The sequence below is a fragment of the Pipistrellus kuhlii genome, unplaced genomic scaffold (assembly GCF_014108245.1).
Source record: "Pipistrellus kuhlii isolate mPipKuh1 unplaced genomic scaffold, mPipKuh1.p scaffold_m20_p_1, whole genome shotgun sequence".
Lineage (NCBI taxonomy): Eukaryota > Metazoa > Chordata > Mammalia > Chiroptera > Vespertilionidae > Pipistrellus > Pipistrellus kuhlii.
Genome location: NW_023425404.1, coordinates 10,977,732 through 11,001,205, shown reverse-complemented (window position 1 = coordinate 11,001,205; position 23,474 = coordinate 10,977,732). Strand labels below are relative to the sequence as shown.

The window sequence follows — 23,474 nt, the reverse complement described above, 5'->3', positions numbered from 1 at the left end:
GTATTTCTCTTGTCCTCATTGCAGCTCCTCATTCATTTGTCCTTTATAAAACCAGATTCGGTAAGAAAGAATCCTAGGATATGGCAAAAATGGTTCAGTTCCCCCAGCTACCCCCTTGCACGGTGAATCAAATTCTGAATTTGAATTGAAAACAATCCCTTCTGGCTGTTTTAATTGCTGCCATTATTCATTTATCCAACAAGTACATATTCAGTGCCTACTAAGTGTCAAGCACCATTCTGGAAATTATTGGTGTTGTCTTGACTTTACAGATCTCTCTGGAGCACTAGAGAAGGGCAGTAGGAAGGCTGCCATTCCTGGTTGAAAGTCAGGAGCACAATAGGAAGGAAGCTGTATGGCCTCTCCCCTTGGAGAGAGGAGAGTCCGATTCTAAGGGTGCAGCCTCAGGGCAGACTGCCTGTATTCACATCCCAGCTCCACGCTTTACTGACTGGAGACCTCCAGCAAGTTACTAGTTACTTAATCTCTGGCCTCAGTTTCCTCATTTGTGAAGTGGAGGTGAAAAAAATATCTGCTTCAGTTGATAAATATTAGTAGAATTAATACTTGTAAAGTACATGGACCTGGCACACGCTTTCTAAATCACACTCTTTTGTACAGGTTTGAGAATCACACAGTTAGGCAGGAAAATGAGTGAGCCGCAAATGAATATTGCATTTGCCGGCACACTTTCTGTCTGTGGATTCTCTGATGGTTGCCAGTATCCTGAGATGGCCTGTTGGCCCATGTGGCTAGCTGGTCTGCTGGTGGAGAGGTAGGCTTGGGCAGCAGGCAGCGGGCTGGCCATCTGAAGGCGCCGCTCGCTGCCCTGAACCCACTGCTGGCAGGAGAGCTCTCCAGCCTTCAGAGGTGGAATTGCAACTCTATGGACAAACTTTGCTTTGCTGCATTTTTGTGGTTTCTTCTCTCTGACAGGCAGGAGTGTGGGAAAACCGGAAACAGCTCAGCACCAAAAATGCACAGAAGGGGGGAAAAAAGCAGATTTCTTCAGAATTCAAGAAATATAATCCAAGAATCAAAAGGCATGCTGTGAGGCGTTGTTCCAGGAAATAGTTTCCAATTTGCCTTTAAAACTCCAGCACAAGTCTCTGCAGCTAAATAAATTAGCACTAAAGGGGACCTGAACATTATCTTACTACATGTGAAATGTGCAGTCTTGTGAGAGCCCCACAGATTTCTTTTTTTAAACAGTAACTTTATTTATATATGAGAAAGAAACATTGATTTGTTGTCCCACTCACTTATGCATTCATTGGTTTATTCTTGTGTGTGCCCTGACTAGGGATTGAACCCACAACCTTGGCATATCAAGATGATGCTCTAACCAACTGGTCAGGGCTCGAGCCCCACAGTTTTCGATGCTCTTCTGAAAGAAAAGCATTGTTTGTATCTGCATTGACTCAGTGAAAAGCTCCCTCCGTGAAGTATACAAATAAAGTGTTGTGTGTGTTTTTTTAAAGAACTTTTTAATTTTAGAGGCCCAGTGCACGAAATTTATGCAAGTGTAGGATCCCTAGTGGCTGCCAGCCGCGACCTCCCTTCCCCCAGCTGCCTACCACCACCACCACCACCGGCCTGGGCCTCCAGCCGACCCCACCCCTTGGTCGAACATTTGAACTCCTGATTGAGGGGACAATTTGCATATTGGGCTTTTATTATATAGTTTTAGATTTATAGAAAAGTTGTAAAGACATTACTCATAAAGATGAGTACACCCAGTTTTCCCTGCCTTTAACATCTTACATCACCATGGCACATTTAAAGGGTGTTCCATACAAAGAAACTGCCATTGTACATTATTGTGAACTAAACTCCATACTTTATTTGGGTTGATGAAGTTATTTTTAACCTACAGAGTTCTTCCAAGGTTTCTGAAATCGGGATTCTCAGTATCAGTTGATATAGTCTAATTATTCTAAAGTAATTCATGTTTCTTGCCTGCACAGCAAGTTACTTAACATCTATGTGACTCAGTTTCCTATTTTAGAATAGGGATAATCATAGTACCTGCCTCATAGGGTCATTGACAGAAATAAATTATTAATGAATGCCAAGCACAAATACAGTGCCGAGTGTGTAATATATGTAAAATAAGTGTTAGGCATTGTGGTTAATACTAAGATGGCATTTCAGGAAATTTTTGTATAATTGTTTTACTTTCTTCATACAAGCTGTGTAACTTCATTTGCTTAGAGCTTTTTGCAGTCTTTACTCTGGCTCAGTGCAGGTTAATCGGGAACCCTCCTTTGTGACTGGTGATACTGAGTCACATTCAGGAATGCCATAGTTGCCCCAAGAGACACAACTAATGAGAAGTTGTAATGAGCTATAGACCATGCCAAGTCCTGTTTGGGGGTTGAGCTTCAACATTCTCTAGCACAGAAATTGGCATTAGACAAATATAGAAGCAATTTCCAAGAGCATCAAAGTTTCCACATCCGAGAGGGTTGATTTTAGAGAACAATGGAACATAAAAGATGGAATGTCGTTGGATTTGGGTGCAAAGGGAGTTGAGAGTCAGAACAGTGGAGTTCTGTTTCTTTATGATAATATTCAGGTCACTTTCCCTCTAAAGGTTTCAGTTTCCCATCTGTAAAACAAAACCACTGTCCCCACTGAATAATTACCCAAAATAGCTTGTTTTCTGTCTATTCCATTGAAAGCTTTTTTATGAGCACATTTGCTTTTTAATCCTGGTGCTTTACAGCCATTTTCATCATCCCTTTTTGGCCCAACAGTTCTTTGTTAGCGTTCCCAGAGTCATAGTCTTATATTTCCTTTAGCTAAATCTTATTCGTCAGTTCTGTGCAGAGAATGATTTTGATTTTTTAACCTTTTCTATAGTGCCAATAGCCTTCCTTGATTTTCCTCTCTAGTGTTTGCAACACTTCATAATTTAGTACCCACTTCAGATTGTCCTTTCAGAACTGGCTGTGGTATTTCAGGCGGTCAGCTGAACCAGGAAGTATGACAGCCTGTGAACAAGTACATGCACCCGGACTGTCTCTTCCCTGTAAAGGCCCTTCTTCAGAGCCAGTTACACTCTCCAGGAAATGGGAAGAAAGAAACATGAGAAGGTTCAAGTTTGCCAGGGCAAAACTTGTTGACTAGAGATGAGCTGGGAAGGGCGGGGTCAAAGCTGCTATACCACACTTAACTAAACTGCTCTTCTTCCATCGGCTGGGACTCACTTTCCTTATCCAGGTTATAAGATATTCTTCCTCAGGGTGACCTCAGTGGAAATCGAAGGTAAATGCTGCTCTGTGTCAGCACCCAGGACAGGGCTGTTTGTGAAAAGCTGCTAGGCATTAGGTGGGAAAAAAGCGATCAGGAGCTCAGCAGGATGCTAAAACCAAGTGCCAGTTCATCTGACCTGAATGGTGACATCAGAAAAATGTAAACATAAAGATCAGGTGTTTATTCTTCTTATTTTATTTTATTTTTATTTTTTTAAATATATTTTATTGATTTTTTACAGAGGGGAAGAGAAAGGGATAGAGAGTTAGAAACACTGATGAGAGAGAATCATCGATCAGCTGCCTCCTGCACCCCCCACCGGGGATGTGCCCTCAACCAAGGTACATGCTCTTGACCAGAATCGAACCTGGGACCCTTCAATCCACAGGCTGACGCTCCATCCACTGAGCCAAGCTGGTTTCGGCTCTTCTTTTTTTTTTTCTTTTTCTTTTTTTTCTTTTTTTTAAAGCAATTTCTTTTTAACTTAGGATTCATTTAAAATGAGGCAAAGTGATCGGGAGTTGAAATGATCCAGGAGTAGGTACTTGACGTGAGCATAGATGTCATATTGTAGGTTGACCATCTTCTGTCAGCCTTTTAGCCTTTTATTATTTATAATTTCAAGAAATATGATTAAATCTGTGGCATATCCATCCTTAAATATAGGATTCTCTAAATTATACATTTCCAAAACATATAGCTAAAAAGGGTTCCTGGAGCCAGATCCAAGGTGGGCAGAGGAAAGGGGAGGTTTCCCCTCAACATCAACAAGCAGTTCTCAGATACCAACAGGGTGTCCAGGAATCCACCTCCATTCTAACTCTACCTACCTGGAGACAGCAGCAGATTCCACAGGTTAAGGAATCAGTCCTATAAGACTGTGCTCGGTGTGCACACACATACATACACTTCAGGTGCCAGCCTCAGACCCAGATTTTTAACCTGTGCTTCTGACCAGGCAGCTATAGATTAGGGCTATAGATTGATTATTCTAATGACCCTCTCAACTCAGAATGTCAGTGCAAGTCTGGGTGTTACCTGTACTTCTGACCTACTGGCTATAAACCAGAGGTTCCCAAAACCTGCTGCTTAGGTTCCAATTCATTTGCTAAAATGACTCACAGAACCCAGAGAAGCAGGTTACTTACCGGAGACCAGTTTATTATCAAAGGGTATGGTTCAAGAAAGCCAGCTGGAAGATATGCAGAGGGCAAGGGGTGCAGAACTGCCATGTTGTCTTCCCGTGTCACCAACCTGGGAGCTCTCCAAACCTCATCCTATTGGGTTTTTATGGAGTCTTTAATTACACAGGCATGATTGATTAATTATTGGCCTATTGGTGATTGATTCAACTGGAAGTTCCAGTCCTCTAACCACATAGTTGGTTCTCCTAAAAACCAGCCTGCATTTTTAGGTGCTTCCAAAATCTCCCTCATTAATGTAGCAGAAGACACCTTTATCACTGTCAGCATTTAGGGAACTCCAAGGTTTCAGAAGCTATAAGCCAAAAACAGGAGAAGACCAAATGTATATTTATCATCATCAATCATGCTATCACAATAACCATCGACTTTTACTGCTGGAATATAAAGAAATAGAGGCATAGTATGAGGCTGTGAGTGTAGCAAGGTACACAGGTGGTCCAAGGCAGAGCCAGAACTGAAATCAGAGGAGAAACCAAGATGGCGGCATAGGTAAATGCCTAACTGCAGCCTCACACAACCATTTCAAAAAATACAACTAAAATATAAAGTGGGCATCATCCAGAACTACAGGAAACTTGGCTGACTGGAAATTCTACAACTAGAAGGAAAGAGAAAACCAGAAGGAAAATCAGAGAAGCTTTAAAAGCCCAAGGTACGGAGACACTGCACACGTGGGGAGAGGACGGAGCCGGAGAGGAGGGGCAGCTGAGTGCCTGTTTGGAGTTCCCCAGTGGGAAGGAGATAAAAGCTCCAAACTGTGCTCAGCCCCAGTTTCGACTGCACTGAACCACAGTTCTGGGCTAGAACCTGGGGAACCAGGCTCATACAGAGGGATTCTAAGCAGTAAGGCGGAAACTCGGGAGCGGCTAAAGACAGAGCCCCAGAGTCGCGCATATTGTGCACAGAGGACGGACTGTTGACTGTGCCGCTGGATTGCCCTAGCAAAAAGGAGATAAAAGCTCCAGACTGCACTGAACCCCACTTCCAACTGCACTGAACCCCAGTTCCGGGATCATTGGGGGAGAGACTAGACTGTTTGGTAGTGGGGGAAACTCAAGAGCACCTTTCTGTCGGGTGCTTGCAGGAAGTACCAAAGGACACTGAGGAACACTGAGACTCAGGAACCTCATAGGGTGGGTCTGACAGAAAGCCAAGGCTGTAGGCTCCACCCTGAAACTCCGCCCCATCCAAGCTGAGCACAGAGGCTTTTGAATAAGGCTGTCTCCCAGCATAGATACAGCTGATCCTCACAGCCAATTGGCCTGGAGGTCAGTTCGTCCTAGTGATACCAACAACAATTAAGACTTAACTAAAACAGGCTGTATACACAGTCCACAAAGGGGTGCACCAAGAGTATCTACCTCACATAACTGGGAGGCTGATCCACTGAACCATATAGGACACCTTAACACACAAAGCCACCCTACCAACTCAGGGAAGCAGCAAAAATGCCGAGACAAGGAAACAGATCACAAATGAAAGAAATGCAGGACAAGAAGAGACTGGATATAGAGTTCAAAACCACGCTTATAAGGTTTTTCAAGAATTTCCTAGAAAAGGCCGATAAAATAAATGAGACCTATGAGGATATAATAAGGGATCAATAAGAAATAAAGAATACATTGTCTGAAATAAAAAATATTATACAGAGTCCTAAAAACAGAATGGAAGATCGCAAGAATCAAGTCAAAGATTTGGAACATAAAGAGCCAGAAGACACTCCTCCACAGAAGCAAGAAGGCAAGAGAATCCAGAAAGTTGAAGATAATGTAAGAAACCTCTGGGACAACTTCAAGCGAACCAACATCAGAATTATGGGGGTTCCAGAAGATGAGAGATAGCAAGATATCGAAAACATACTGAAAGAAATAGTGACAGAAAACTTCCCCCACCTGGTTAAAGAAATAGACTTAGAAGTCCAGGAAGCACACAGAACCCCAAACAAGGAATCCAAAGAAGACCACACCAAGACACATAATTATTAAAATTCCCAGAGCAAAAGATAAAGAGAGAATATTAAAAGCAGCAAGAGCAAAGCAGGTAGTTACCTATAAAGGAGCACCCATACGATTGTCAGCTGATTTCTCAACAGAAACCATGCAGGCCAGTCGGGAATGGCAAGAGATATTCAAGATGTTGAATAGCAAGAACCTACAGCCAAAAATACTCTACCCAGCAAAGCTGTCACTCAGAATAGAAGGCCAGATAAAGAGCTTCACAAATAAAATTTAAAAAAGCTAAAGGAGTTCATCACTGCCAAACCAAAATTATATGAATTGTTCTTTAGGAAGAGGAAGAAGATAAAGATAAAAATTATGAACAACAAATATGCAACTATCAACAAGTGAATCCAAAAACCAAGGGAATTAAAAAACCTGATGAACAATATTAACTGTTGAATATAGTAGAATCAGAGGTATGGAAGGGGAGTGGACTGACAATTCTCAGGGAAAAGAGGAGTGGGGGATGCGGGAAGAGCCTGATCATAAACTGCACCTATGGATGTGGACAATGCGGGGTGGGAAAAGGGCAGAGGTGGGGTGGAGTGGGGACCTGGTGGAGGGGAAAAAATTGAGGAACTTTTGTAATAATATGAACAATAAAGATTTATTTAAAAACAAGCAAACTAATATCCATATCTGGGTTAACCCCAGGCTCTTGGTAGACCACTGATTTCAAAGGCCCCGCCAGTCTACTCAAGTTCATTTTATACAGCAAATGGAAAGTCAGTCATCCACAATACTGCCTTTGAGAAAGTGCAATGTAAGCACTTAAGAACTTACACTCCTCTCCCCTCCCCCCACCAGTTTTCCCACTTAAATGGCCAGTAAAACATTCAACAGGAGGAAGAATTGTTATCTCACTTATGTTGAGGTTTTGGGTGATTTCTGTTAAATGTGGAAGGATTAGATTGAAGAACGATGTGGAGGGTTTTTATCTACTGCCTTCCTATGAGGGTGTAGTCTCAGAAATCAGTGGGAGACCCTCTCACTCTAAGGACCTGGAGAAAGCAAGAGGTAGTAAGAGCCAGTCAAGGACTCTGCCACTTAGACTCTCTCCTCTACCAGTCATCTGCATTTGGACCTTGATCGTGGTGGGATTTGGACCTTGATCGTGGTGGGATTTGGACCTTGATCGTGGTGGCATTTGGAGATCTTAAGGCTTGTTTTGAACATAGACAACAACACATTCAGAGAACTGGGTACAATAACTAAAAGTTACTTGGGATGTGTATGGTCCAGTTGGGAAAAGAAGTGCATGAGAGCCATAGAATGATGGGTCTTCCTTTGGTGGTTCAAATATGTATAATGTAAATTGAAATCTATTTTTATTTGTGTGCTTATTAATCCTCACCCAAGGATATTTTTCCTTTTTTTAGAGAGAGAGAGAGTAAAAGGGAGGGGAGAGACAGAGAGAAACATTGCTGTGAGAGAGATACATTGATTAGTTGCCTCCCACACATGCCCCAACCAGGACTGGAGATTGAGCCTACAACCGACGTATGTGCCCTTGACCAGAATCAAACCTGGGACCCTTCAGTCTGCAGGCAAGAGCTCTATCCACTGAGCAAAACCGGCTAGGGCTGAATTGTACATATCAAAACTTACAATATATTTGAAGTGTAGTTAAATATGTACTAAAAGGGAAATTCATAATCATAGTTATTTTTGTTGTTAAAACATAGGAATATTGAAAAAAATTAACCAAGACACAAATGGCAGATTGGGTTCAACTGATACTCTGGCTCCTGTTGCTTTCCCAGAGTGTCACGTTGAAGGTAATTATGAGGACTGCTCAAATTTTGCAATGAAGAGTGCTTTGATAGATCAGTAATGTCTACCACAGACAGGGAAGACCCTGAACTGGTGAAGATGCACATAAACTATTAGTCATACCTGAACTAAGCTCTCATCTCTTGAACATAGAAAAGAGTCAATAAGAAAAAGCTAAGAAAAACAGATCAAAGGAAATTAAGAAAAAAAGCAATATAAAGTGAAAAGTAAGCAATAAAATTAGTTAAGTTTGAAACACTACGTATTTAGTTTGGGGCCAAGGAACTAGAAAATAAACATAGCTCTGCCAGAAAAACAAGAGAATTCAAATAAGAGGTTTCAAAAGTAGACATAGGGGAGATTGAAAAATTACAAGGGCACTGTGCACGACTGTATGCTACTGAATTTTAAAAACTGGATGAAAGGTGTCATTTTGAAAACAACTATCACAGTTAAGTAAAAAGAAAAGTAGAACAAGGCGAAAATTTTTAAACTATACAAATTGGTTCTTAAAGAAACAGGGTAGCTCTGCCGGCATGGCTTAGTACTTGAGCACTGACCTATTAACCAGGAGGTCACGTCCAATTCCTTGCCAGGGCACATGCCTGGGTTGCAGGCTCAATCCCCAGTAGGGGGCATACAGGAGGCAGCCAATTAATGATTCTCATCATTGATGTTTCTACTTCCCCCTTCCTCTCTGAAATCAATAAAATATTTATCTAGAAATAGGGTACACAAGCAAGCCTTGGAAGCAATTTTTAAATTATCATCTCTAGCCCTGGCCTGGTTGTTCAGTTGGTTGGAGCATCATCCCATACACCAAAAAATGTTACAGGTTTGATCCCTGGTCAGGGCGAGTACAAGAGGCAACCAGTCAATGTTTCCATCTCACATCGTGTGTGTGTGTGTGTGTGTGTCCGTCCCACCTTTCTAAAATCAATAAATATATCCTTGGGTGGGGATACAAAATATATATAATCTCAAATTGTTTTTGAGCCTTTTTCTGAAATCTATGGAGGCTTTCAAGTGCCTGCAAGATCAGGTTGGGCCCTCACTCTGACATTAAAGCCTTCTTCAGTGTGTCCTTTGTCATGTCTCTGGATTTCCTATGTTATACTACCCCTTGCACAGTCTGCTCCCCTATTGTTCCCAAATGCTCATGCCCATCCCCTCTACAGAATGCTTGTAGCCTCTTGAATCTAAGTCCTGCCTCTTATTCAAGATCAGGTTTTAGTTTATTGCTTATTTTTCCTCTTTATATGTGTTCTGTTTCCCATAAATCTTTTAGGGACATATATCTTGTCTTCACTGTTTTATGGTATCTATATTATTAAATGTCCATTATTCTGTGCATTGCTCTGGCATATTGGTGATAACACCAGTGAACAAAACAGAAACGAGCCCTGCTTTCTTGAAGTTTGTTTTTGAGAAAGAAGAGAGAAGCTCAGGCCCCAGCTCTTGAGAGAGCTTATTTGCATGATGAGTTACCAGGAAATGGTGCTGGTGGTAGTGACATGGTTCTTTGCATAAAGGTGTGTTCACCAGAAGTCACTAAATAGCATTTACCATTGATCATTTATACAGTGTAGAGTGCTAGGAGAAGCAGAAGAATACGGCTGATAACAGCCCAAGGTTTCCAGTTAGATTTGAATCCTGTTTCCTTCACTTAACCATTATTTAGGGATACCTCTAAGCTTCTCTTTCATTATCTGTAACAGATTACCTATGTCTTGGAGTTATCCTTAGGGTTAAATGAGATCATGTATTTTCCTGGTATATATTTAGTGTCCATGCATGCTGGTTGGTGTAATTGTAATTTTTGTCGCGGCCATTGTTCCCCATTAAAAGAAGTCACATTTTTGTTGTAAGATATTTGTAAGTGTGATTTGGCTCTTGCTAGCAAGGCTATGGAAATTCAAACACATTCTGATTTCCTGAACACTAATAACTGATGACTATTGAAGGCAAAGGCTTAGTTTCAAACAAAACAAAAGATTAGATTTGGACCTACTGACTTCCAGTCAAGTTGGCTCCATAAGTTCATACTTAATATTCTCTGCTTCAAACACATAGCAAAGAGAGATAAAAGCTTAAAGAAGAAAACCAAAAGCTGAGCTTCAAAACAAGGGGAGCATCTCCTTTGGCCCCCAAATGTATAAAAATAAAAGAATCCGTGAAGGAGGCTGCAGCAGCAAACTTCCTGAGCTCTGCTTTGGAAGCAGGCCGGGGCAGCTTGCAGTTCAGCTCCTGTGGCATATTGGGCCGGAAAGTGCCCTACCCAAGAGGAGAGACTAAAACCGGGCTCGTTAACTGAAAAGAAAACAGTGGTTTTCAACTGGAGATGATGTTAGCAATCTCTGGAATCATTTTGGGTTTTCATAACAGGGCGCCTGGGGATGGAACGTTGCTGTTGGCTTCTAATGAGTAGAGTTCAGGATAATGCTAAACATTTGTAAAGCACAGGACAGCTCCCCTCAAACAAAGAATTACCCAGTCTAAAAATGTCAACAATACCAAGGCAACCCCCTTCTACCCCCCCCACACATACACACACACACACACAAACACACAATGAAAAAACATCACCTGAGCTAAAGGATGCAGTGGGCTCTCCCAATGGGAGACTGGTAAAGCTGGCGTGGACCTTTATATGAGACTATGGGCCTACACAGGAAGATAATGGCATGCCCTTGTAACTGTCCATGTCTCAGTACTCACCTGTACTTCTAAAAATCACTGAAGCAAAGGCACCAAAATACTTCTATAAATCTGGTCTGGGGTCAGGGTGTCTGGGTGGAGGCAACTATAAAATCTTCAGATTGCAAGAGATAAGCAACTAGAGAGGCAAGGGGAAATGATTTCTATTCCAAATGAGCCTGCAAACCAAAATTCCTAAACACATGAATAATCTAATACTAAGAAAGGTTGCCAACAGAATCAACAACTAGAAGTTGAATTCCTTACAGATGAAATTCATATTTTTAAATGGTCATACATTTAAAAATAGATTATGTATCTAATAGGAGAGTCTTGTGGGGCATGACATTTGACTCTTGATAGGCGTATCACTAGAGAGACCTGAGAGACAGGTGCACAAGCAATACTTCAAAATACAATAAGAGAATTTTCTAGAATTAATGATGAGTCCTCAGCTAAAAAATAAATTTCATGTACCAAAATAAATGCATATCTGGACACATCATAGTGAAACAGCAGAACATTAAGCATAAAGAGAAATGTTAATACACCTGAGAGAAAATTCACTCGAACTCCATAGGAACACAGAATACCAGGATTCTTCTCTCCAGCAACAGTAGGCAGCAAAAAACAAGAGCTCATAAAGTGTTCAAGTGACAACTTTCAGTCTAGAATTTTATGCATAGCTAAACTCATTCCAGAGAGAAGGCAAAAGAAATACAAATGGAAAGATTTAAAATCTAAGAGGAACCATGGTTTTCAGTGAAAGAATTGGTGAAGACAGGATAAAAGGGAACACAGAAGTGCTAGATAACATGAAACAGTAAAGTACAGCCAATGAGTATTAGTAACTATAAAAATAATTGTTGATCTGCTTAAAAGAAATAAAACATTCAAGGACAAGTAGTCAGTGAATAGTAAAGGTAGGTCTGTGTCACATTTAAGGGCAACTTAGAAGCATTTTCTTAGGAAAACAAGAACTAAATAATTGTTATATTTAGCTCTGTAACTTTCAAACCAATAAAGTGTGGGGGGGGGGGTGTAAAAATTTTACGAATCTGGTGGAAGAATGATAATGGAAAACAGAGAGAAACCAAGATGGTGGCATAGGGTAGACACCCGAATGCAGCCTACCACAACAAATTTGAATTTAGAACTGAAAAACAGGGGAAACATCACCCTGAAGCGCCGGACAGCTGGCTGAGAGGAGGCTCTACCATCTGGGAAGGAGAAAGAAGGCGCGCTGAACCTCAGGAACTGTGAAGATGCGGAGAACTGTGCGTGCGAAAAGGCGGCCACAGAATTCGCTGCCGGCTTGCTTGCGAGCGTGGAGAGGGGAGGCTGAGTTCGCTATCAGCTTACTCCCTGTGTGCGGAGAGGGTGGACAGCTAATGCGTGGCTGGCTTTCTTGTTTGGGAAGAAAAAGAACCTTTACTATTGCGCTGATAGACGGCCCCAGACAGGGAGAGGCCAGACTGTCAGGCAGTGGGCAGAGATCTCTCGGAGGTGTGTGAAGCCAGTGGCCATTACTACGGGACTCAGAAACCAGACCTTCGTAGGGAGGGGCTGAATAAAGCTTGTCTGCACCACCCGAGACTCCACCCCATCCAAGCAGAGCACAGAAGCCCTTCCAGTGGCTAGCTTCCTTGTTTGCTGTCAGTAGGACTCTCCTAGGAATCTAAAGCTTGACAGGAATCTAAAGCTTGTCTGCAACCAATTGTGTGGGATTGAACAAAGCTTGTCTGTACCACCCCGAGACTCTGCCCCATTCAAGCGGAATACAGAAACCCTCCTAGCTGAGACACTTCTGATCCTCATAGCCAATTGGCTTGAAGATTGACGCTTCCCAGTGATACCAACAACAAGCAAGGCTTAACAACAAGACTGCACACACTTCCCACAAAGGGCTACACTAACACTGTCCACCTCAGGTAACTGGGAGGCTGACTCACTGAACCATATAAGACACCTTAGCACACAAAGCCACCCTACCAACTCAGGGAAACTGTGAAAATGCCAAGACAAGGAAATAGATCACAAACAAAAAAAAATGGAGGAAAAGAAGAGACTGGATATAGAGTTCAAAACCACGCTTATAAGGTTTTCCAAGAATTTCCTAGAAAAGGTCGATAAGACCTATGAGGAGATGAAAAGGGATCAACAAGAACTAATAAGGGATCAACAAGAAATAAAGAATACATTGTCTGAAATAAAAAATAATAGAGTCCTAAAAACAGAATGGAAGATCGCAAGAATCAAGTCAAAGATTTGGAACATAAAGAGCCAGAAGACACTCCTCCGCAGAAGCAAGAAGACAAGAGAATCCAGAAAGTTGAAGATAATGTAAGAAACCTCTGGGACAACTTCAAGCGAACCAACATCAGAATTATGGGGGTCTCAGAAGATGAGAGAGAGCAAGATATCGAAAACATGCTGAAAGAAATAGTGACAGAAAACTTCCCCCACCTGGTGAAAGAATTAGACTTACAAGTCCAGGAAGCGCACAGAACTCCATAAAAAAGGAATCCAAAGAAGATCACACCAAGACACATCATAATTAAAATTCCCAGAGCAAAAGACAGAATATTAAAAGCAGCAAGAGAAAAGTAAGTAGTTACCTATAAAGGAGCACCCATATGATTGTCAGCTGATTTCTCAACAGAAACCATGCAGGCCAGATGGGAATGGCAAGAAAAATTCAAGATGATGAATAGCAAGAACCTACAGTCAAAAATAATCTACCCAGCAAAGCTATCACTCAGAATCGAAGGCCAGATAAAGAGCTTCACTAATAAGAAAAAGCTAAAGGAGTTCATCACCACCAAACCAAAATTATATGAATTGCTGAAAGGGGTTCTTTCGGAAGAGAAAGTAAATAAAGATAAAAACTATGAACAACAAATACGTAACTATCAACAAGTGAATCTAAAAACCAAGGGAATTTTAAGAATCTGATGAACAATATTAACTGTTGAATATAATAGAATCAGAGGTATGGAAGGGGAGTGAACTGACGATTCTCTGGGAAAAGGGAAGAGACTGAACATAAACTGTGCACCTATGGATGAGGACAATGGGGAGTGGGGAAAGGGCGGGGGGGGGGGGGGAACCTGGTGGAAGGGAACGATGGAGGGGAGGCGGAAATGAGGAACATTTGTAATAATATGAATAATAAAGATTTATTTTTAAAAAAAAAAAAGAATGATAATGGAAAACAAAACCAAAGTAATAAAAATAAATCCAAATATATGAGTAAGAACAATACATGTTTAACATTATATTCTTCTATTGAAAAATACATTATCAAACTGCATTTTTTAAAATGTTCCATTATAGGCTGCTTAAAAGAGACATACCTAAAGTAGAATCTCACAGAATGGCAAAGACTTGGGAAGAGATAAGCCATGCAATACTAATTAGAAGGAAAATTAATATAGCAATAGAAAAAAATAGAATTAATAGAAATAAAGAATAGCTCTTATATGCACTTAATATTATAAATTTAAAATATATGAATTAGAAGCTGGCAGAATTATAAGAAAAACTGGCAAAGTATCATTACAGTGGAAGATTTATTTAAATATATTAGTGTAAGTAACTCAAAAACAAAATTTCTGAGGATTCTGAATATTTGAAATGCAGAAGTAACAATTTGCTTTAATAAGTGGCCTTTAATCTTTTTTTTTTTTACCACCACTTGTGATTTTAAAAATACATTTAACATGCAACCCAGTAAAAATATCTATATGTATATGAAGCAGAAAGTTCAAGAATTCCCTGGGTGTTTTTTTAAATGAGATTGTGTCCCCTAAATTTTACTAGTACAATGCTCTTATGAGTCACAATTCAATCTGAAAAACATTAGTAGCTAGGCATGGACTCCTACAATCAGGCACTGCTGATAACGTGAAGCAATGAAATTGCAAACATCAAATATTATTTTGTTCAATATTTGTGTGCCCTCAATTTGTCAGTTGTTGCAATCTGTACTATAAACTTTATCTTATATGTATTCCCAAGTAAAAATTTAGTGGCACTTTTAAGATAATTTTTTTGTTTATTGAAAGCTTAGTCTGGCTTCACCCATTATTTCAAATCAGTTAAACCTGAAAAGGAGTCCTGCCAATGTGGCTCAATAGTTGAGCATCGACCTATGTACCAGGAGGTCACGGTTAGATTCCCAGTCAGGGCCTATATGCCCAGATACAGGCTTAATCCCCAATAGCAGGGAGGCAGCTATCAATATTTCTCTCTCATTGATGTTTCTCTCTCTCCCTCTCCCTTTCTCTCTGAAATTAATTTAAAACACACACACACTTATTTGTGGGGCAAGTAGTATACACAGTTAAGTTGTTGTTTTTTTTAAATCATCATTGTTGAAAGTATTAAAAACCTGAAAAGAAGTGAAAAGTAAGTGAGTTGTCAGCTGTTAGAGTGTGAATACATTTTTGGGGACACCTTATATATATAATCCCTGGACTGATAGATAAAGGAGAAGGTGCACATACACTGTGTGTACGTAGGTGTGTTGTAAGGAAAGCTGTAAAATATTTAATCTGTGAGAAAAGTCCGTGTTCGTTCTTTGGTATTCAGTCTTTAACTTGTGCCTTGAGATTTCTTCTCTCCTTTGGGAATTGAAAGAGGTTGGCCTTCACAGGTATTTTATAAAAATGGGGTGGCTCTTTTCAGGACCTTCACAGATGCCACTATGTCTGTTTGCCACAGGCCTGGCGAGGTCAGCACAGGTAGCTCCACTCTTCCTGTAAAACGTTGAGTATTTTCCTTTTGTGGGTCCTTCCTTTTACAGAAAGGTCATCCTTGATGTGGTGGCATGAATCCAAGATAAACTTTTACTAAACCATTGAAACAGAAAGCTAGAACTCCTGTGTCAGAGACATGGAAAGCCTTGAAAAGAACCCAGAGAGAAGCAATATAGCACCAAACCACAGTCACCCTTGTGAAGTAATGAATAAAACAGATCTTAAAGAAAGGATATCACTTTCATAAAAGTTTCCACTGATCACAATAATGGAGGGAAGAAAGAACAGAGGAAACCACAAATAAAGGAGCTAAAGGTTCACAAAAAAGCCTGTCAGAAGCCTTACCAGCAAAAGGGATAATGGGGATTTTGCTCAATAGGACCCACCTAGACTGGTGATGGTACGTTAGACAGTATAGGCCGCTGTATGGTGTGGTGTGGTGTGGTCTGGATGCCAGTGGAATTCCTAGCCAGCTATTTGATCAACTTGTATTCCCTAAGTAGAGACTTGCACTCAAAAAAATCTTTCACAATGATGGATACAGGCCACTTTCAGCTTATAGAGGCTATTTGTAATACTTGGTTGAACAATGTCTTTGCTACCCTTCCTCGGAGTAGTAGTGCCCATGCCAGGCGCAGGAACGTGGAAGAGCAAGAGGGGTAGATAGGAATGGAGCCAGAGAATTGGAGTCTGGGTTAAGACGTGTACATTTAATACTTAAGGAAACGCTTCAGGTGCTGGCTCTGAACATGTCCCAGGAAAAAGAGCAGGTCACTATTCATGGAATTCTTTGTTGCTGCCATGCATGGCCACTTTCTTATCTCAGTTTTTAAGTGGTTCCGTTAATCAGGAAGCCTGCCCTCCAGCAGCTTTTGACAATTCTAAACAAACAGTCCAGACTCTTCCCTGAGCCCATGACCACAGCTGAGGTTGTACTGAGCCTCTAACTCTCACCTGGGACTGCATCTGGCACTTTGTATCTGCTAGAACGCACACCGTCTCCAAGAAGAGCAATGGAGGAGCACTTACAGGACCAGAGAGTCACACCTCGTGCTCGCAGAAGGGATGTGTATGATGCACAGTTAATGTCATCTTTCTCGTCCCGCCTTTTCAATGTTTCCCACTATACAGCTCTGATACTTTCACCATTCCAGTGGTTCTGAGTCCATCATTAGCCATCTCTTCCTATTCCATATGAGCTATGATCAGAAAATAGCAGGTCACAACATCAAACACACATTTAACTTTGCATATTCAGGAATTCAGTGAGAAAAAGAAAGTAGTTTCAATAAAGTGGCTGATTCCAGTTGACGTTCTGCTCAGAATAAGACAGGAGTTGTGTTGTTCCTCCAATTGGTCTCATTTCCTATGAGCCTCTCATAGGAAGGCAACTCTGTATCTGTGTTATTCTCATGTTCACACATGCATTTTACACAGCATGGCCCTTTGCTGCAAGCCAAGTGCCTCGTTCGGTGCACAATTGAAAAAAAATGGTGACTCATTCTGCTACAGGAAGGAAAAATGTGTATTAAATTTATTAAAGAATGGTTTGTGAATCTCAAATGAGACCTTCCTTCCTAAAGGATTTTTAGAATAATTTTGACTATGAGATTTCTGTCTTATCAGTTGCCATTTAACTACCTTTTGACCTTAATAGCAAATTGCTGTTCACGTTCAGATCTGAATGTCTTGCGGTCATTCTTCTATAGTTTAGCACTAATAGTCCAACCTGAGTTGGAGGCAGTGAGTCATCCAATTTAATATTTCTCTGTGTAGTAAACTTATAGGGAATACAAAGATTGTTGATATTTCTAAGTAAAAATTACAAATTATGTTTATTTAGCCCTTGATATACTATCGAACACTGCTAAGATGTGTTTTCACCCACCATCTCATCTAATCTGCAACAACCCTCTGAGGTAGGCCCTTTTATCCTGATGTTAAAACATAGTGAGTGACGTAGAGGCAACCAAGGAAGCGCATACACACCTTTCTGTGTATTTCCCAAAACACGGGTATTCCCAGGAAAGCAGCCAAGAGCCGCTGCAGGAGCAGATCAGCAAGTGCAAATTCACATGCAGGCTCCAGACAAGCTGTATTTCAGGTTCTCGTTTAGAAATGTGCTGTTCAGAAGTTGAAATGTATTTTCCAAAGGAAATGACGTTGTCACAAGAAGAGCATATTTACCCATAATGTGCCTAAAGTAGTAAAAACAGACCCAAACCGTTTTGTGTACCAGTGTTTTCATGGAAAAGTTCACTCAGAATTTCCTCTTGGGTGGCTGTGGAAGGGGGGCCTGTGCTAGAAACAGGAGAGTCCCTAGAAACGTCGTCCACATGAATCATGGTGACTCGAGGCCTGTGGTGGGTGTTGACAGAGGGCGGAGGGTGGAGGAGTGAGTGGAACTGGGTACGGAGGGGACATGGGGTCAGGAGAAACAGGAGAAAGCTTGTGAGGGCGCAGGGCAGGATGGCCGTGCTAGAGGGCAGAGGGAGAAGATGAGAGAGTTGGGGGACCATGAACTCTCTAGGTCGAACCTCTGAATCTCCTGTGTGGCCTTTATTTCTTCTCCTGACCCCCAAGTTTTGGCCAGCCTGCTTCCCTTTTATAGCTGACACTTGGGGTATCCCTGTGAAACCGAGACAGCCCCAGGCTGCTGCTTTTTTTTTTTTTCTTTCTTCTTTTTCCCCCCTAATGCAGCTGCTGCTCACACAGGTGAATGGCCCTAAAGGCTTTTAACTTCTCTAAAAGAAAGCTCATCTTAGAACATTTCTCTTTTCGCTTGGGCCTGGAAGAGCAAATCCCAGCCTGTGGATGCTCAGAGTGGTTGTGGGGGTCTATAAGGAGCTGAACTAAAATGCATAGACATTCCCCATGTAGGTAAACAAGGGTGCAGCTTGTGGAAAAGGGCGGAGCCCTGCACTGCATTCTCTCCTCTTGGGCCCTGTGGCATCCTCAGAATGCAAGTGGAAAGAGAGAGTGGGGAGGGGAGAGGGGAGGGAGGGGGGTATAAGACAGTGTGATCTTTGCATCATGGTTGGGGTGTGTTCTCAAGGGAGCCGTCTCCACCAGCCATGTAGGGACCACCTGGGCACCTGAGCTTCTGCCAGACTCTTCGAGTGGTACTCATCCCGCCTTCCTTTACCCACTAGCCAGTGTTTCCATGATTTCCCTGGGAGCCGTGAAGAGTCCGCGTTCTCAGGCTGCATCTGAGCTCACTGAATCTGCAGTTCCAACTGAAGGGCCCAGAAGCTGTATGATGGACACGTTTGTCAAACACTGCTTGACTTTCCCTTTACCTTCCTGGTCTTTAAAAGTTCCTCTGACATCATAAGCCCCTCTCTTACTCAGGATCATGCTTCTCATAACTTTATGACGCTGCTGAAATATGACTTCCTCAACATTGCCTGATTTCCCTTATGCAGCAGTGGGATGAGACAGCAAAAAAATCATCCTTGACCATTCTCTTTACCATCTAAATTAGTTCCCTCATTTCATTCTCTTATAGCATCTTATACTTCTCTTCCTGAACATTTATCACCCAGTTTATAACTTAGGTATTTGCGTGATGTCTACCTCCTCTCTAGCACCAAGCACAGGGAACGCTTAATAAATATTTTGTGTGTGAATGAATGAATGGAAAAGCAGTGCTGAGAGAGGGGGTACTAAGAGTGGGATTGGATGCTGCTGAACAAATAAAGAACTGAGCATATGGAAACTTGAATCTACCATCTAAACTTTTTACACATCAACTAAAATCAAGGTAGATGGACCCAACAGTAAGTGTGTTTAGGGGGCGTTGGGTCAGATTATTTAAGACAAAAAAAATTTATTAAATACCCAAGGTATGCAAAATGCACTATGGATACAATTTTGTGTAAGGCTGAGACAATCTCTGTTTCTATGGAACTTACAAATAATCTAGCAAGGATAACATATTATGCAACCAGTTACACAACTTCATAATTATAATTTTCGTAAATGCCACACAAAAAAACAAAAAAAAAAAACATGGAGACCTGAAATGGTCTGTAGGGCATTGAGCTAGTCATAGACCTCCTCAGACATGGTGGGGAACCCAACATACTCTATCCCAGTGATCGGCAAACTCATTAGTCAACAAAGTGGCAAACTGTTCTATCCCATCTCTTGTCAAAGTTGGCATGAGGGGGGGTGCTTCCGTGTAATGGTTTCTCAACCTTGACACAATTGGCATCTTGGGTGAGATAATGCCTTGTCTGAGGGCACTTTCCAGTGCCCTATAGGAGATGTTTAGTACCATTCCTGGCTTCTACCCATTAGATGCCAATAGACCCCACAGTTGTGACAGTCACAGATGTCTCCACATAGCCAGATGTCCCTTACGCAAAATCTGTCCCCCCTCGCTCCACCAGGTGAGAACCATTGCTCTAATGAAACTTGTTTTTTTAAAATGTCTTTTTGCTTCCTTATGATTTATTCAAGTCAGTGCCAGGAATTTAATTTGTCCGTTCAATAAAGAAATGTTCAATACTTACCGTGTTCCCCCCAAAATAAGACATCCTCCGAAAATAAGACCTAGCGCATGGGAAGATAAGACATCCCCTGAAAATAAGACCTAGCGCAACTTGGGAGAAAAAATTAGTATAAGACACTGTCTTATTTTTGGGGAAACGGGATACTTACTAGGTGCCAGGCACTGTTCTCAGCACTGAAGACACAGCAGCAATGAAAGCCTGTGCTTTCTTGAAGTTGCATTCCGTGGAGAGATGGACCATGCCTTTTAAAATATGTAATATTTCAGAAGGAGAGGATGGGTTGGTCGTAGACGCCCTCTCTGATAAGAGGACATTTCAACAAGGGCTTGAAATAAAGCAAGAGAATGAGCCACATGAGAGGGAGCGCCGAGAGCAAGAAGCAAGCCATTGGAGGGCCTGTGCTTGACCTTGCCTTTCATTCTATACATCTAACCAACTGTCTGTGTTTCAGAGGGTCCACCACAGAAGGGCAGCTGAACGGACTCCAGAGCAACCTTAACTCTGCTTCAGCCGTACCCATCGCCAACTCCTCAGGTTAGTTGGCTCAGCAGCTGTCCCGCCCTTGAGGGAGGATACTGGGATTGGCACACGCCCTCTTCTGCCTTCGAAGAGAGCTCCCGTTCAAATAAGGAAGCACGCTGGCTTTCGGGCTTTCCTGCACTGGCAAAGGGCAGTTTGTTACATTCCTCTTTAAAATGGACATTTGCAGTTTGGGATTGAATAGTGTTTTGGATAGTTGGGACAGCTGAAATTTCCCATTTTCGGTCTGATCCTCTTAGATTTGCTGTCTTAAGTGAGAAAAAAAAAATGCCTGTATTTGACTGTTTATCTAGTATTTCCACATGTAGTATCTCTCGTGGTCTGCATGACAGCCCTGTAAGTTGGATCTTCCTGTTCCGCTGCCCCAGATGAGGAAACTGAGGCTCAGAAAGTTGAGGGGCCTGGAGCAGACTGTGCTCGGATGCAGAGCCAGAGCTCTGGGCTTTGATCTGAGGCCTGTCATGCTAATGTCACTGGTCTCTTGCCAGGTAGGTGCTGAGGGCCCAGAGCCTCTCAATGTGGGAACCTACATGTAAGTTAGGCATCCTTGGACCACGGATAGTTTGCTATGAGTAATAATGCATGAAGAAGTACTCATAAGTAACCAGACAAGTGGGAGAAAAATCACATATTTCTTGTTGGTCACCCACGGTGGATAAAGGAACATTCTGGGCGCTGAGGTACATGCGCGGTGAACAAGACAGTCCCTGCTGTCAGGGACCTTACAGACTCAGGGCGAGAGAGCAGTCAGCATGGAGCATGCTGCAGGGCCATCCAAGCCAGGGACGGCGACGAGTGGAATCACATAGATAACACTGGCGGAGCATTTGCTGTGTGTCGGGCAGAGTTCTGATCGCTTTGTGTGTAAAACTCATTTGTTCACAAACAGGCTTATAATAGAGGAACCGTGCTCCCCATTTTTCAGCTGAAGAAATAATGGCACAGGCAGCTTATGAAACGTGCCTAAAAGTTCACAGCTAGTAAATGGTGGGGCTGTCTTTAAACCCAAGCAATCTGGCCCAAGCCCTTAGAGAGAGGGCTTCTTAGAGGAAGAAACATCTAAAGCTGAGGTTTGAATGCGAGCAGGTCAGCCAGGAGAGGGGAGGCGTGGAGTGGAAGGAGGTCTAGGAAGAGGGAAGATGTGTGCAAAGCTGTGTTCTGGAAGCCTTCGTGTACCTGGGACTGGGGCAGGAGCAGGAGCAGGAGCGGCAAGAGAAAAGGCAGGTGGCAGGTGGCAGGGGCAGTTTATGAGCCGTGCAGGGAGCTTGGCCTTAAGAGCAGTAGGGGGCCATCAAGGAATGTGCGGATGTGTATGGGGGGCGGGGGGAGGGGACAGGTTGGTGGTTGACATAACGCACCTTAAAATGATTATAAGATCTCTGAAAAGCCAGGTTTCATATATCCCATAGAGTTACTATGAGGATTAAATGAAGCAATATATAGAGAAAGATTCTGAGACTACATCCAGGTAAGGTAATAATATAAAAGTATAAGGATTTTATTCTGCACTTAAAATCTTAGGAACTGAATTCGAGAAATTGTTGATGTGCATCAACTTGCCCTCCCCTCAGGAGAAAAAAAGCATTATTAGAACATGGTAATTATTTTTAAGAAAATAAAATTTCTGCCTGGAACGGTTAGGGACTGAGAATGAGTGGCTCAGAGAATCATGGTCTAGTTGGAAGGGTACTCGTTAGTACAGTGGTTAGAGCCCCTACAGCTCTTCAGTCTGAAACTGGAGAGGTTTACAAAGCCTGTGAGATCCGAGAACCTGGCCTGTTTCATCTGCATGTCTAATTGATAAGCACTAAGCTGAACTCTGCATGCACTCTGCCTGAGGACAGTGGAAATGTGAGGGCCAGGTGGGTCAGACTTTCAGCATCTTGATCATGAGTTAATATTTACTGACTGTTGAAGTTACTTCGAAGATTTTGTAGCATTCCTACTGAATTTGATATCGGCATAAAACCACAGAGCAAAGAGAACTTGCACTTCCCCTTGGATCCTAAAAGCTACCTTTCTCCCTCTTCTATGTCAGATGAACATATATTCTGCTCACCTTGTTTAGGTAGCCTTTTTACTGCTGTAGTCACAGATGACTCTTGGCCTCTATAGTTCCTTGAACTTGTTTCTGTTCTATGGCTTTTCTGATGTCCTGGTCCTTAAGAAAACACCGGTGTACCTGAGGGAATAGGTTCAGGCATTTTCCATACTTCCCAATAAACATTTTACACCTGAGCAGTATAGCTAATTAGTATAAACTAATCCTGTTAGAGTTATTTATACAGCTAGTAAATACCATGTTTTTCCGAAAATAAGATCTAGTGCATGGAAAGATAAGATATCCCCTGAAAATAAGACCTAGCGCAACTTTGGGAGAAAAAATTAATATAAGACAATGTCTTATTTTCAGGGAAATGGGGTAACTACCTGGCACTTCATAGTTTCAACTAAAATCATGTGTTTTTCTATATCCTGTGTAGACTTAAAAGGGGTTCAGAAGGGTGAGCTATAAAAAGGTTAGGTTGCTATCAGAAACATTTTTCTTTAAACTTACAAGGAAAAATAAGCCTCATAGTAAGTCAAAAAATTTACACATCTCTCTCATAGTTGAGAAGTCTGTGCCCACCCAGGAATCACTAAACTGGTTTTGAAGGTTTTAACCCGTCTTATCCAGTTAACTCAGGTGGATAACATGGTTATTAATGAATCCCTGAATGTAGC

General features: G+C 41.9%; 1 protein-coding gene across 3 annotated transcripts in view; it reads left to right on the top strand.

Annotated features, from left to right (window-relative positions):
* The window catches only part of TTLL5 (tubulin tyrosine ligase like 5), a 239,727-nt gene that overhangs the window by 182,723 nt on the left and 33,530 nt on the right, over window positions 1-23,474 (top strand). For all 3 annotated transcript variants that reach the window (XM_036430782.2, XM_036430771.2, XM_036430764.2), the window contains one exon: window positions 20,662-20,744. In XM_036430782.2, the coding sequence (XP_036286675.1) occupies window positions 20,662-20,744 (83 nt within the window). The remainder of the gene's footprint in view (window positions 1-20,661; window positions 20,745-23,474) is intronic.